General features: G+C 39.4%; 1 protein-coding gene across 1 annotated transcript in view; it reads right to left on the bottom strand.

Annotated features, from left to right (window-relative positions):
- Positions 1-197: 197 nt before the first annotated feature.
- APCDD1 (APC down-regulated 1) overlaps positions 198-15,189 on the bottom strand; it is a 33,874-nt gene continuing 18,882 nt past the window's right edge. The window contains exons 4-5 of the mRNA XM_033154882.1: positions 5,804-6,125; positions 198-1,243 (exon numbers count right to left, since the gene is read on the bottom strand). Coding sequence (XP_033010773.1) covers positions 792-1,243; positions 5,804-6,125 — 774 coding nt within the window. The 3' untranslated portion in view covers positions 198-791. The remainder of the gene's footprint in view (positions 1,244-5,803; positions 6,126-15,189) is intronic.

Below are 15,189 nucleotides of genomic sequence, written 5' to 3'. Positions count from 1 at the left end.
TTGGTTTCTATATTTGAGAAATTTTGTTGCTTTCTTCCCTTTGTCTTTGCTTTTTCAAAGTTGGTGGAAAGCGATTGTTGGACCCCAGAAATTGCTTTGAACTATTGTAAGTTGGGCAACTTATTAAAGAACATTGACGCCATATGCCACTCAAAATCTTTGATTATTCTTAAATTCACCACCTATATATACAATCATTTAAATTATCTGTGCAGTTTTAATTTGAGATTTTCCATTCAGCATTCTTGACCCTAAAGATCATTTAATATTTTATGTAAACTCTATAAAAGTGTATTTAAGATGCATCCTTAGTTGGATTTTTCATATATACATATATACACTGTAGCATAAGAACAATGCAGTTTATCAGTATTGACACAATACGATAAAAGCATAATTCTAGATAATCAAATTCAAAGATTAAACTGATTTGGGGAGTAGGAACAACTGCAACAGCACAGTTGGTAGATGAAAAGTTGTGTAAGATAGTTCAGCCCAGTAAGTTTTTCTTCAAAAGAACAAACTGAAGACGGGGTGAGGGGAGAAGAACTGCAGTTTTAAAGTGCAATTACTGTTGTGCAGTCATGTCAGGCCATGGATCAGGTTGGATGAAGTTCAAAGCAGAAGCAAACTGGGGCTATTCATGATTCAAGGAGGATAAAAGGAACAACAGTTCTTAAGGCATCAATAAAATGTCCCTTTTTGTCTGTTAAGATGCTTTATGACATCTTCTCCCCATGTAGCCTAAGTCCTACACTTGCCCTGATATGGAGTCATTTGAAAATTCACTTCTAGCTGCAAATGCCCAACGTTGGCACAGTACTAACAGCCAGCATCATAACCAAAACAAAAGCACAGGGATTTTTTGCTGGTGCTCCACTGCTGTACCATCCTAGTTTGTTTTCTTCTAAAGTTTCATCTACTCTTGGTGTGGATGAAGTACATTGAATTAAAGGCATTTGGTACGAGGTAGCTCTCTTTTCTGGTCTGTCTGGACTGGATCCATCACTAGGTCTCTGGCCATTATACAACAAGTATCTCCCTCTGGCATCCTGCTCCATTTTGAAGATCTCGTACTCTGTATGCGGCAGACGAATTCCCAAAGCAATGCAGCCGTTGGTGTGAGTAACATCTTGCTGCACCCCAACTTGCCATGATCCTTCTGCCCCACACTCGTTTCCATTGAAGACATTCAGTAGAGAGGCAGTAGCTATGTCCATGGGTGTAACCTTCATATGATTCACTGCAAAAAAACAAAGAAGGGACTGTTAATTATGCCTTGAGGTAATATGATTTTGTCAACAGCCAGATTTATATTTCAGGAAGAGCTTGATTCTCTTCTGTAGAAGTTTCTAAATCCATTGACCTTGAAAGACACAGTATTTGCTTCTGAATTGGGCCTCTATAAATGTGAAGAGTAACTCAAGTGTATGGAAAGAAAGAAAAAAGTGGTTTAAAACCAAAACCAGTAAGAGTTGCAAGTGAAGTCATAAGTAGAGCCCTGCTCATTAGTTCCTGGGCCTTTCTAGTTCAGCATCCTGCTCCAGCAGTGCCCAGCCAGATACTTTAAGAAAAGTACAAGCAAACAGCCATTCCCATTGTTTGCCCACAGCAACTGCTTTTAACAGGTAAGCTTCCTGTAAACCATTTAGCTATCATAACTCATCACTATTAACAGATATATCATCTTGTGAATGTGTCTCAATCCCCTTTTAAATTTATCTAAGCTAGTGGCTCTTAGAACAATGTCCACAAGTTAGTGAGTTGAATAAATATGCTCTCAGATCTAGCATTTAGTAATGGAACACTAGTAAGGTACATGGTTGGCTTATTGTGGGAATTTCTTGTAGCAGTGCTCTCTGTTTTGACTAGATGAAAATAATCATAAGTCAATTTTAAGGGTGAGAAAAATGTAAATCAGATACAGTTGTACCTCAGAAGTCGAACGGAACCCATTCCGGAAGTCTGTTTGACTTCCAAAATGTTCAGAAACCAAGGTGCGGCTTCTGATTGGCTGCAAGAAGCTCCTGCAGCCAATCAGAATCAGTGGAACCTGCTTCCAAAGAACATTCGCAAACCTGAATGCTCACTTCCAGGTTTGTGATGTTCGGGAGCCAAAACGTTAGATTTGCAAGGCGTTTGACTTTCAAGGTACGACTGTACATAGATTTAATGACACTGCTGAATTCTCAGTGTGGTAACAATGCTCAATAATTTGAGCGGTGTCAGAAAACAAATGTAGCCATTTTGTTTTTGCAAATCACCCATTTTATCTTTATGGTCACTTTGTATGCCTGTATGTTGCCGTTCATTTCTCCTCTCTTCCTATTGAATCGGGGATAATGTAGTGAATGTGGTGACATCATAGAAAACAAGCTGATCTGAGAGTGAGGACAGGGCTTACTGAACTGCTGAGATAGGTGACCTCAGCCAAGAGAACCATTCTCCCTGCCCCGCAATGAGCAAACACTTTTTTGCTCACGTCCTGAGTAACAAAATTGTCTAGTTTGGTGGTGATTTGCTTTCTGTTGCTGTTGGAAGACTTGCAAAAAGTGTCATTTCTTGTAGCTCAGCCTTGACAGTGTTCAAAGGAATTAGTCCTTGGGCATGACCTAGATTTAATATGCTACTCTACCTTATGATATACAGAACAGGTTGCATCACCTCCTCTTCTATAGTAACCATTGCTGGACTGTATTGTATATGTATTCCTCCTTGGCACGCTTCACTTCTCATTGTCACTGGACTATCACATGACTGCTTTACAGCTATTGTACAATGTTAAGAAAAGGTTCAAATTTCCTTAAAATATGAAATCATGCAACTGCTGTGTAACACGTGTGTGCGTGTGGAAAAGCTACACCAAGGAAGACGGCAAACTTCCAATCTTGACTGATTCACTGACCCTTGGCCATGAACAAATATTTCAGCAAGGCATGAACATATCCTCATTTTTTCTTGTTTTAATGAGCACGACCAATGCAAGCATTTAATTATGCTAGCTGTGTTTATCTCTTTGACATTCATTTCAATGGAGGACTTGAATCAAAGCTTATGCATTCACATGTTTATAAGCAAGAGAGTTCTGAGCTAAAATGGAGTTTCTGCACCCATAAGCAGCCTCTGGATTGAAAGGTTGTCTGTTATTGCCCTTTCTTGTGCACATGCTAGATAAAATAGCATCAAATGTGAGGACATGCTGCAATCTTTGATTTAGGAACAATAACAATTACAGTACTTTATTCCTTTACTCGTTAGATTAGATCATGTGATTACTAGAGTGGCTCTGATCTCAATATAACATAATAATACTACATTTAACGTTCTTTTGTTTTTTTACAGGGAAAACAGCCACAGGGTGCTGATCCAGTACTTTGCTATCCATCCAAGCTTTAAACATACATTCATAGAAATTTGTTTTCATACGCATATACATACCACCAGCTATCCAGTTGCTCAATAAAGCTTCATTAAAGTAAGCACAAAAATTAATACACTTTTAAAAATAAGGTGCAAATTTATTTGAAATTAATTATAAATCATTTTTCCAGTTTGATGCTCTTGATTTCTTTTTAAGCCTCTAAATGTCATCAAACATTTTTATATGCCTATTGCTTTTCAAAGTGTAAAACTCAAATGTATTTATATAATGAGCTGGGGACAATAAATTGGGTCAGTTAATTGTTCAATCTTCACACACATTTTTAGCTTCTATGTTGTGGGGATGCTAAGCAAATGAACTAACATTGGTTCACATAATTAGTCTTCAAGGAGGGGGGGGGGAAGCAAGTTCCACCAAAAAAGAAAAGAAAAAAAGACTGATGTCTAGATGATAGGAAAGGGAAGAGATTAAACAGTTTCTATTTCACAACCCTGCTGCCCCAGGCAAGCCTACAAATAAAACCAAGTTGGTTTTCATGAGAGAGGACGCTATAAAACTGCACTCAAATTTCATTTAAAAATTGTTCTGTAGCCAGGATATAAAGCTATGTCTTTTAACATATACTTGCTCAGAAAGCTAATGAAGTAACCAATTCCAAATGGAAACAAAAAACCTCAACAAATGTCAGCTCCATTACCATCATATATTATACACACTTTTAAAGCTTCATGTGTGCAACATCTTGAGGAATGGATAATCTATAAACTTCAGAGCTTAAAAAAACAACAACCTTGATTTATATCAGCCAAGGTCTCATAATCCTGAAAAGACTGACTAGATTTAATTTAAAAGTAATTTAAACAATTTTGTTTTGAGTTCCAGCTGAACTGAAAGGGCCTCAACAAAGGGAATTCCAAACAAACTTAAGTTGGTCCAGTTTCAAGTTTGGGTGGCATATTTTAATAAATTTATATGAACAATTCAACAAATCCTAACAAAAATCCAGGCCCCCTTGCATGTCATTTCAACAAAGAAGCAGCCCTATTTAGATTTGTTATGTTTGACTTCATCCTTTGACTTCATAGGTTAGCTTTTATGGTCTATGTTTAAGAATGGAATGCCCACCAATTGATCACAAACCCAGGAATGCCTTTATAAAAGTGATGGGCAAGGTCTCCAAGTTTGTCATGGATGTTAGGAGTGGAGGCTTTTCGTTGGTGTGTTCTCTCACCATTTCGGAAAAAGAACTTGCAGCCCTACTCTTTAGGCACAACCACATTTCATTTTATAGTTGCCATGTATCTTTTTTCATTTGATTCTTTTAAGAACTGTTTGTAGTTCGGCTATCCCTGGGATTCTATATAAAAGCCAAGGAGAACTGCTTGCTCTCTTTAAGGTGACTGATACATGTTTTATATTTATTTAGCACAGTTGGCTGTGATTACAGCACTTTAGAATTTAATTCCATTGTTTCATAACAGGTATCTTAACTTGATTTTTTGGTAATTAGTTCAAGTCTGTCTTACACTACTTCTAAGCTTTAAGTACTTGCCCTTTATTTGACATTATTTGACCTTGCTGCTTTGCTGCAAGTTTCTTTCTTTCTGTAGAAGAAAGGAAGATAATTATTTTCGGTTGCAACAGAGCTTCCGCCCCTGCAAGGAAGTGAGGACCCAGAACAAAGATGTGTATCTGAAGAAGTGTGCATGCACACGAAAGCTCATACCAAGAACAAACTTAGTTGGTCTCTAAGGTGCTACTGGAAGGAATTTTTTATTTTATTTTGTTTTAGCTTTTAAAGGCTTTAGAAATTGCCCAACCTCATCCAAAGACCACCCAAAAGCATCATACAAGCGTCACAGAAAGAGGTGGTCTATTACAGAAATCTGAGAGTCTGGCTCCTGTGTGTCAAAATACCTAATAATGCTTGCTGATTCCCCTTCCCTGGACAGTCTGGGCCATTCAACTTAGTGTGGTAGCACAAGGCAGGAATCATGAGAACTACAGGAATATACAGTCATACCTCGGGTTACAATAGCTGCGGGTTGCATTTCGTTGTGTTGTGAACGCGGCAAACCCGGAAGTGTTTACTTCCGGGTTTCGCCACACGAGCATGTGCTGAAGTGCAATGTCACGCTTTCGCGCATGCGCGGTATCGCCGCTCAGGTCACGGACTTTTCAGGGTGCAAACGGCACCCCAGAACGGATTGGGTCCATAACCCGAGGTACCACTAGCAGGAAGCTTAAATAAAACATTGCATGGCTACAAGATACTGAGCTGATCTACTGTGAGATGGATATCCAAGAACATGTGGGGCAATTTGGTATGATATGAATCCCTCCACATATGTGTTTTGCTACGTGCTATAAAAATTCTGCTGTACTTTGGAAAGAGCTTTGGTTCAAAACGAATGATCTTACCTTTAAACACGAATTCTGTTCCACCCATCACTCTGGATGAATGTACCCCCCGGCTGTAACGACCCTTGGCATAGATGGTGAAAGTGGGGTGCTTGCAGATTGGGTCAGAATAATGATAGTAATGACCTTCCCAGGTATTGTTGTTGTCATGGAAGATGAAGTGCCTGGTGAGAAAGAGCACTTCAGGACGCACTTCACAGCGCTGGCTCGCCCATTCCCCATGTAATCCAATAGTCAAATCGGCCTTCGGAGGTAAAATTGGCGGGTGGTGTTCATCTGACCGATAGATGATCCTGCATGCTATACATGAATGGTCATGGTTCTGAAACAAAACCAACAGAAACCTTGTAAAACTGATAGAAACTTTGTAATACATATAGTCAGTTGCTAGCAAATCAAATTTCCTTATAGGTTCATTACTTAGTTTAGAGTGCCTAAGAGATGGGTGGGCCAGCAGAAGCGTATTTTTCAAACTGGAAACTTTCAAAAGCAGGGGAAAGGGCAAGGTATAAATACTGGTAAATAAAAACAATCATTTTGTAATATGAAATTGAAGCTCCCCCCCCCCCAACATAATTGCACTGGGCATATTCAAACACTTGAGCATATTTACATCACTTTGAGATGTTTTATGGGAAGCAATTTGTGAATAAATAAATAAATCAGTAATTTGGTGCATTCCAGCCTATAGATAGTACTTGAAACATGTTTTTCCCTTATGTGTCAACAGCAAGAGTTCCAACCTTTCCTTGACTGATCATGGCCATGGAATTTTAAGTTCCCCCTTTTGGTTATCTTTCATGCCATTTCATAAATTAACACATTTTTTATGCTTTTATGTATGCTAACATTTGTAGAATTCTAAAATTCTGATGCTTCTATTTTGCATTCATGTTTCTGCCTAAATCCTGGTTCCATAGGTGTGTGTGTGTGTGTGTGTGTGTGTGTGTGTTCAAGAAAGAGATAGAATGAGTCTAAAAAAGCAGCACACTTCTTCACCATATCAACCCACTGGTATTTATATCTCAGTCCTCAGTCCTGTTCAGCCAATATCCTAGCATACTGAAACAGGAGGAAGCCATACTTATTTCAATGGGACAGTGATTATTTGTTATCAACCCCATTAAGAAAACTTCTCTAACAGTACTCTTTTTGAAGAGTGATGGATTTGACATGTGAACTGATGTTTCAGGTGGTGGGGACCTATTACTACATCTCTTCCACTTTGCCCCAACTTCACTATTACCCTTCTGGTCAGTGGCATTTTAGCTGCTTGCCTATGTTTAGAAATAAATTTTTACACTTTGCTAAAATCATTTCCCACTTTTTAAAATGGATTAAGAAATTATCAGTGGCTATGTATTGTTACTCATCTATATTAAACCTACTGGAACATAGCAGGATGTTTGCACACAAAAAGTGTTATACCCACCAGTGTGTTAAGAGAGTTGCAACTACGCCTCTACAACAGAAGAACAATGAATAGTGCTAAAAAGTCCCCAGTCTTTGGGCTAGTTCTCCACAGTTGTTTATCTCTTTGACATCTGATGGGAGGGCGTTCCACAGGGCGGGCGCCACTACCGGAAGGCCCTCTGCCTGGTTCCCTGTAGCTTTGCTTCTCGCAGTGAGGGAACTGCCAGAAAGGCCCTCAGCGCTGGACCTCAGTGTCCAGGCAGAATGATGGGGGTGGAGACGCTCCTTCAGGTATACTGGACCGAGGCCGTTTAGGGCTTTAAAGGTCAACACCAACACTTTGAATTGTGCTTGGAAACGTACTGGGAGCTAATGTAGGTCTTTCAAGACTGGTGTTATATGGTCTCGGCGGCCGCTCCCAATCACCAGTCTAGGTTTGCTAAGGCAACCAAGGCAGACTCCAGGAATTCTGTGCTGTGCAAAATGGAAGCCTTTTCCTTCTCGTTGCAAGTTCTACACAGTTGCAACCACATTTGATACATGGCCAGATTTGTAATGTATTTCCATACATCTCTTCACCTTTTGCACTAATAATGCTTTTCAGTATAACAATATTCATTTATTCCAGTGAATGATTTACTTTCCTACAGCGTTCTTGGAAAAACAAACCGTATAATACGTCGTCCCATTTCTATTTCAACATACACTTGTTCTTTTGTGACCCAAGCCTTGCTGTTCAGTCCCAGGCAAGCAGCTGCCTATTTCAGTATACCTTTGATTTTTTTTATTAGTCTTTAGAATAGCTCTGGGTATTTTAACAGGAGGTAGTTGCCATATGCTGTCTCCACCTCCCAGATACCAAATGTTAATTGTGTGAAATGAACAAAAAGAGGGAAATGCAAGACTGAGTAGTTGAGAATGCGGATCATTAAACACAGTATCTGCATAATATTTATATTTTTATAAGAATAAATAACTTTCTCAAAAGGGAATATAAGAATTTGAAGTACTGAAGTGTGCCTAAAACTGTATCTTAGCACAAAGAATTTAAGTGACACTATTGATTAAAATCTTGTACATTTCAGCCCCTCATGGGGATGCCCACTGTGGCTCTGCAACAATGAAAACATTGAAAACTAAACAAAAAAATAAAAAAACGATTATGAAAAGCCCTTGTGTAACTCTGGTCTGTTTTAGTTTTGCTGAAACTTCCCTTGCAAGCCTGGCTTTTCTTGTTCTTTCCTGAGTTAATGCATGCTGCATCTTCTACATACATTGCTGTGATGCAGTTGCTCAACTGTCTTTTTCAAGTGCTGTGTTCCAGATTGCAGGTTAATCCTAGAGAGTGCTGGTAGATGGGAAAGCTTCCTTTTAATGGAGGGAGTTAAAACCATTCTAGTTCCAATCACTCTATGGGAACATGCTTGCCTCCAGAATAGGTGGCTCAAGAAGGCTTATAGAGTCACAAAAGAACAATCACGCCCCACGCCAACCCTGACCTCTCTCACCACCAAAGGAACACAAGCGAACAACAGAGAACCTGCACAGACAACGCTGACACCAAACCATACACATATTAAGTAAAACAGAAATATCGTCACCCTACCCCACCCATCTCCCCATCCCACCCACCTCTCTCCCCCTTCTCTTCCTAATGTCTCAACAACAACAACCGATTTGTAAAAATGTTATATGGAAAAATATGAGAGACACATTGCATTACCTTTGTAAATCAAGAAAATCTTTAATAAAAATATTTTTAAAAAGAAGGCTTATAGAGGGCTGGAAATACAGCATAACCAAACCAAGCAGTGGCTTAAGGTAAAGAGACCCCTGACCGCAAGGTCCAGTTGCGGTGCTCATCTTGCTTTATTGGCCGAGGGAGCCGGCATACAGCTTCTGGGTCATGACTAAGCCACTTCTGGTGAACTAGAGCAGCATATGGAAACGCCGTTTACCTTCCCGCTGGAGCGGTACCTATTTATCTACTTGCACTTTTGATGTGCTTTCATACTGCTAGGTGGGCAGGAGCAGGGACCAAGCAACGGGAGCTCACCCCATAGCGTTGATTCGGAGCGCTGACCTTCTGATTGGCAAGCCCTAGGCTCTGTGGTTTAGACCACAGCGCCACCCGCATCCCATAAGTAGTTGCTTGAGGTGCCCAGATTTGTGGAGTTTGGCTGAAGCACCACATGACCCAAGAGTTGTACCTCAGCATTCTCTGTAGTAGAATTTCAGATTTTACAGTGGAGTTGTTAAGAGTAGCAAAAAATCTTAGGCAAGCCATACATGGTGGCCATATATTAATAATGGTTCCTATGCCCAGAATGGACACTGTGCACATTTGTTCATGGATTTTCTATGGTAATTTCTGTGCAGAAAAAAGTGAAACAGCCCCACCTCCAGAATTAACATAGGAAATAGACAACTGTATGAGACATGCATACTTCTACCAAGGAAAAATGCCCCCCCCCCAAGTATTTGTCCTAGATATAGTGCCCTTATAAAGAACAACAGATGAATTGGCCCCCGGTACCTTTTTTGCAAGATAATGTTAATTGTCCGTACTATGCAATGCTGCAATAAAATCTGATTGAGTTGTTAAGAGTAGCAAAAAATCTTAGGCAAGCTATACATGGTGGCCATATATTAATAATGGTTCCTATGCCCAGAATGGACACTGTGCACATTTGTTCATGGATTTTCTATGGTAATTTCTGTGCAGAAAAAAGTGAAACAGCCCCACCTCCAGAATTAACATAGGAAATAGACAACTGTATGAAATAGTTCCTCTGTTTTTTTATTGGTCACCACACTCCAATCTGCCTCACTACCACTGTAAGACAGGAGAAGACTTGCAAATACATTGTATGCCCACCCAAGGGAAAACCATCTCTAAAACAGTGACAGAAGTTTGTGGTCCAGCCAATGTAGCTTGTGGCAGTAAGAGCCAGTGCCAGTGTGTTTGAGACCCTGAGTTTTAAGGTGAATATAACTGGCTTGCTACAGGTAGGTAGCTGTGTTGGTCTGCCGTAGTCGAAACAAACAAACAAAAAATCCTTTCGGTAGCACCTTAGAGACCAACTAAGTTTGTTATTGGTATGAGCTTTCGTGTGCATGCACACGAAAGCTCATACCAATAACAAACTTAGTCGGTCTCTAAGGTGCTACTGGAAGGATTTTTTAAAATTTTGTTTCAATAACTGGCTTGCTTCAGGCAAGGAGAGATGGAATCCAGGAATGCATGAGATAATTTGCCTTGCTATGAAGTCCTATTAAGCAAAATAGACATGCAATATATTTCCTTGGATGAAAGCCAACCAACTATCTTGAATGTCTTGGAATACTCTACATTACTTTCCAGTCACTAAACCTCATATTTATTAATCACTTTCATGTCCTCATCCCACAGATGCAAATAATAAAATTCTTCATGCCACACTCACTTCAGGTGACTGATCTTCTTTTCTTTGTGTTTAATCAACCCCAAAGCTCAAACATTCTTTTTCCTTGTATGCATTTTAATGAAATTCCATGTTAACTCCCAGAATCTCCAGTCCAAATTCAATATAACTTAATATTAAAAATACAAAAAAGTCTGAGGTGTACAGATTTTAATGTGACATATTAATCCCTAGGTGAAAACAAGCATTAAAAAACGGAATCTTAATGTGTGGAAATAGAGAACAGTTTAGAAAAACGTCCCCTTTTCCCCCTTATATGTTGCATGTACCTTTGATGCCTCCTTTATCTGGAGCTGCAATGTGCTAAATGTATCCTTTCCCAAATGATAAAGGCAATAAGAAGAAACAATTGAGCTTTTCATAATGGGAGCAAAAGGAAAGCAAATGATTGTTCTTATCCTGGCCTTGAAGCCTTCCTTATCCTACTCCTTCCTCTTTTAGTAATGCCACAGAGAAAAAGAAATCAACCCATGAATGGTATGTAGAACGATTGCATTTTTGGGCGATACCTCACTTGGCGCCTGGGAACCAATACTTCTAGCTTTCACTTTAGCATGCTTTGGATGTATCACACAAGCACTGCACACATTTCTGTTCTCTTCCTGAACTTAACTGAGACCATTCTTTTTCCCTGGTTAATACATAATAATTTTTTTCCTATAAACTTTGTAAGTTTAAAGTAAAAATTATTTCAGGATTTCTCTTCCTGTTGCCTCTTTTTCTTTTCAGCCTGGCATACTTCAAACTAAAATGTCCAGATTCTCATCAGGTGTAAATAACCTTCGATCCAAAAACTTTAAAGGACCTGTGTTGATTTGTACCAGATGATGTTTGTAGACCAAGAACTGTTTTAAAAGTTGAGAGTATTGCAAAGAGTTAAGAACAACCAGTTTTAGCGTATTAGACATATCGACTAAGAGAACTGTTTCATTCAGCTGACTTTGGTTAGCCTTAAAAGATGTACTTAGCAGCAAGCCATTAAGCCCATAAAATTGTTAAGTTACAGGCACAGCCAACTAATGGCAGAGAAGGGCATGTTAGGTCAGGATTATTATACTCAGTATTTTAAAGGCTCTTGAATCAGTGTCTAGGTCTTTTGGGTAAGATTTTCCATGATGAGCCCAAGGGAAAACTCTTGAGGTGTTTGATTCCAAATGGATCTGAAAATAACTTAAAACAAATGAAAAAGTCTGGGATTTTTTGCCCTCTATTGCTGTGGGAGCTTATGCCATGTAAAAATATTTTCATAGATATTTAGCACAATTTCCCACTAGTGTTCCACAACTCTGATATCTCAATCCCAAGAGAACATATTACCGAATGGCTAGCATCTCTCCCCCACAAAGTGATAAGTAGCAGGCTTTCCATGACCTCATAGATGAAGCTAACACAGATAAGGCAACTCATTGGGGGGGGACCCTGAAAAATGCAATTATAAGTCAAGTTTACAAATGGTCCACAGAGTTTACTAAGACTGCAAAATAATGACAAGGGAATGATACTGAAAGTCATTTTTTAAACACTCAAGAGTTCAGGTATCTAGATTAGGAAGAAATCAACTGCATCTCACTTTGTGACCCTTTGAAACCATTCTGTACCAATAAATTCCATACAATTTTATAACTCTTTGAAGGCAAAACATAGCTCATTTTCCTTTGAATTTAAACATTAGCATTTTTGTGAAATATGAGAAATGAGGTAAACAGTGTCTTTCTCAGATGCATGCCTGCATCTGTCATCTGTTCTACTGAAGCAATACTAATTTGCAATGACAAATGTATATATTTTGGAAAAGAGTTTTGCAAAGTCTTAGAAGATGCAGGGGATAGAATGTGAAGGAAAGGCCATCACAACCCCTCCTCCCACATTTTAATATCAAAGTGATTGACTGGTAAGTTCTCTTCAGACAATGCTTATCCAAGATGCTGAAGAGGTTGTAATTAGTTGAGGGGTATGTGGAACACAATACCAAAGTAAGTGTGTCTTTGCCAAGCTAACAAATGTGAAGCCACACGCGCGCACACACACACAGATACATACAGTGGAACCCTGGGTTACACACGTGATCTGTTCCGGGTCGCCGTGCATAACACGGGCGTGCGTATCCCGAACGTACAAAAAAAACCCCGAAAAACCCGAAGTAGCGCGATTTGAGCACTTCTGTGCATGCGCAAAGTGCGCAGAAGCATTCTGCGCATCCGGGGGTCACGTGCCGGTTGCACATGCTCCTGAAACGCTTCCGGGTTGCGGGCGTTCTTAACTTGAACATCCACAACCCGGGATGTGCGTAACCCGGGGTTCCACTGTACTGTTGAACAGCACTAGTCTATTTTGCCCCCAAAACACAAAATTCAAAAATTGTAAGAGCCAATTTTCGAAAGCCACCTCATTTAATTCATTTATTAATTCAATATAACAATTGGTATTTATTCTGCCATTCAGCTGTTTTAGAATATGCACTGCCAACATAATGTTCAGGCAAATTTTATGAGAATCCCAGATGACTTGCTAAAACACTATAGACACTGCTCAGGCAAATGAAATGTCAGAAATACATGCTCAGAAAATTGAGAAAGGGGGCCCCCATTAAAGAAACTGAAACTGTGGATGTGTTCCAGAAACATTCCAACAAGAAGCAGTTAACATATCCTCAAAGTAAAAAATGGACAATCATTTTGCTTGATTTTCAGACTATACTGGATTCAGACACTAAAACGTTGCACCTTATTGGCCACAAGCAAATGGGCAGGTTGAGAGGTTTATGGGGACATTCAGACGTTCTATATATTTGTACCGCAGATGGAAGCAATATAAAACAAGAATTTGCACCAATGAGATATGGCATATCTTGCAATGAAGAGAGCTACGGAAATGCCATTCCAAGTGGGAAGCACTTTGTGTCCACACAATATACTCTCAAAGCAATATCAAGCCACATGATATATTCTCAGTGCTCTTCTATTCTGTGCCATATCAAATCACAGTAAGTGGCACAATGGTCATGGCACAAGGGGTTCCACCAAAATTAACAAGAAATGTTTCTATCATTAACCTACTTCACAGCACCGCTCAGAACTCAAAGGCATGATGGCAACTTCATAAAAAGCGTACTCCTGCTGTACCAAGTCCAGCAACTCCTTTCCGTGTGGTCAAAGGTACCCAGCGAGGGGCAACCATTGTGTTCCATTGTGAACTGTATAGCAATTATTTGGTTTTGTTCTGTGGCTTTAGTTGTATAATATTGTTATAGTTGTAGTTTTTGTTACACAGTTGTAGAAGTGTTTTCAAGTGTTCTGTGTTTTCAATTACCGGTATATGTGGTTTTATGGTTAGGGGGAAAGGAGGCATGTAATGTTTATGACCAATCCATTCCTTGATAGAGACCAGGATTTCAGAATGCTCTGGGCTAAGCATGAGATAGTCCACCTTAGGACATGGGGCAAAGGGAATTCTGGAAGGAAGAACACTGGTCTGCATAACTGTAAGCAAGGAAGGAACTATAAAATAAACATGCCCTATCTAATTAGCATTGTCTGAGTCCAGATTCTTATTTCTAAAAGCCCCAGGCCCCTGAACACACATTTGCATCCCTGAGTATTTTGTGTGTGAGGGGGGGGGGGGGTGAGAGGCATAATAAGACAGACACAGAGTGAGAGAAACTGGGGAGGTGTTATGTGGAATTGTGTACTGTTCATACATTTCTCTCTGGTCACTGTATAGAAACTGAAAATGCCAGTTTCAGGAAATAGCATTAACATTAAAGATAGCTGCAATCGTCTCCGACTCTGATAAAGCCTGTCTCCTTCTCATGTTCTGAATGACTGCTTTGTGCTGTTGAAAGACTTTCATAAATGATCCAAACCTTGTACTTGGTCTTTAGATATTTTGTTTAAGGAGCAGATCTAAATGCTATAAAAGTGCTAATTGTCCCTGGATTGCCTGCCATTGCCTTCTAGGTCTTCTTTTGAAATTTCTGTCTCTACTGGACTTGAATTTTTTGTTAAATGGTTTGTTTCCTGCTCATCTGTACCTCAAGTCTGTAATTTTTTTTTAATGTGGTGCATTTGCTATCATTTGATTGTAATTTATTTTCCAGTGGTTGTTGTCAGCTTTAAAGTTACAGGAGCGAGACATTCATTTTCTGGATGTTCTGACATATTTTAAGAAAGAAACTTGACACCCCATAGAAAATACTGACATGTGGATTGAGCCTGGATATGGTAAGTCGCAAAATTGGAACATTATTTCAAAAATAAAAATAAAATCACACTAAAATAATCTGAGAACATCCACTGGCAGTGGCTTTGAATGTGTGTGTGGGATATAACGCACATTTCTGTGGATAGAGGATTCATCAACTGTTTCTGGTGCTATCTGTGGCATCTTATTTAGACTGAATGCTTCCCGTTTCATTCTCTGGAAACCGTTCTTAAGAGGCTGTTCTACCTCACGTTTCTCTTCAGCCATTTATCCAGCCTTGAATAGTTCAAGCAGGTTCTCTCTTCTTAA

Source organism: Lacerta agilis, chromosome 7 (assembly GCF_009819535.1).
Source record: "Lacerta agilis isolate rLacAgi1 chromosome 7, rLacAgi1.pri, whole genome shotgun sequence".
Taxonomy (NCBI): domain Eukaryota; kingdom Metazoa; phylum Chordata; class Lepidosauria; order Squamata; family Lacertidae; genus Lacerta; species Lacerta agilis.
This window is presented reverse-complemented; position numbering and strand designations above follow the sequence as displayed.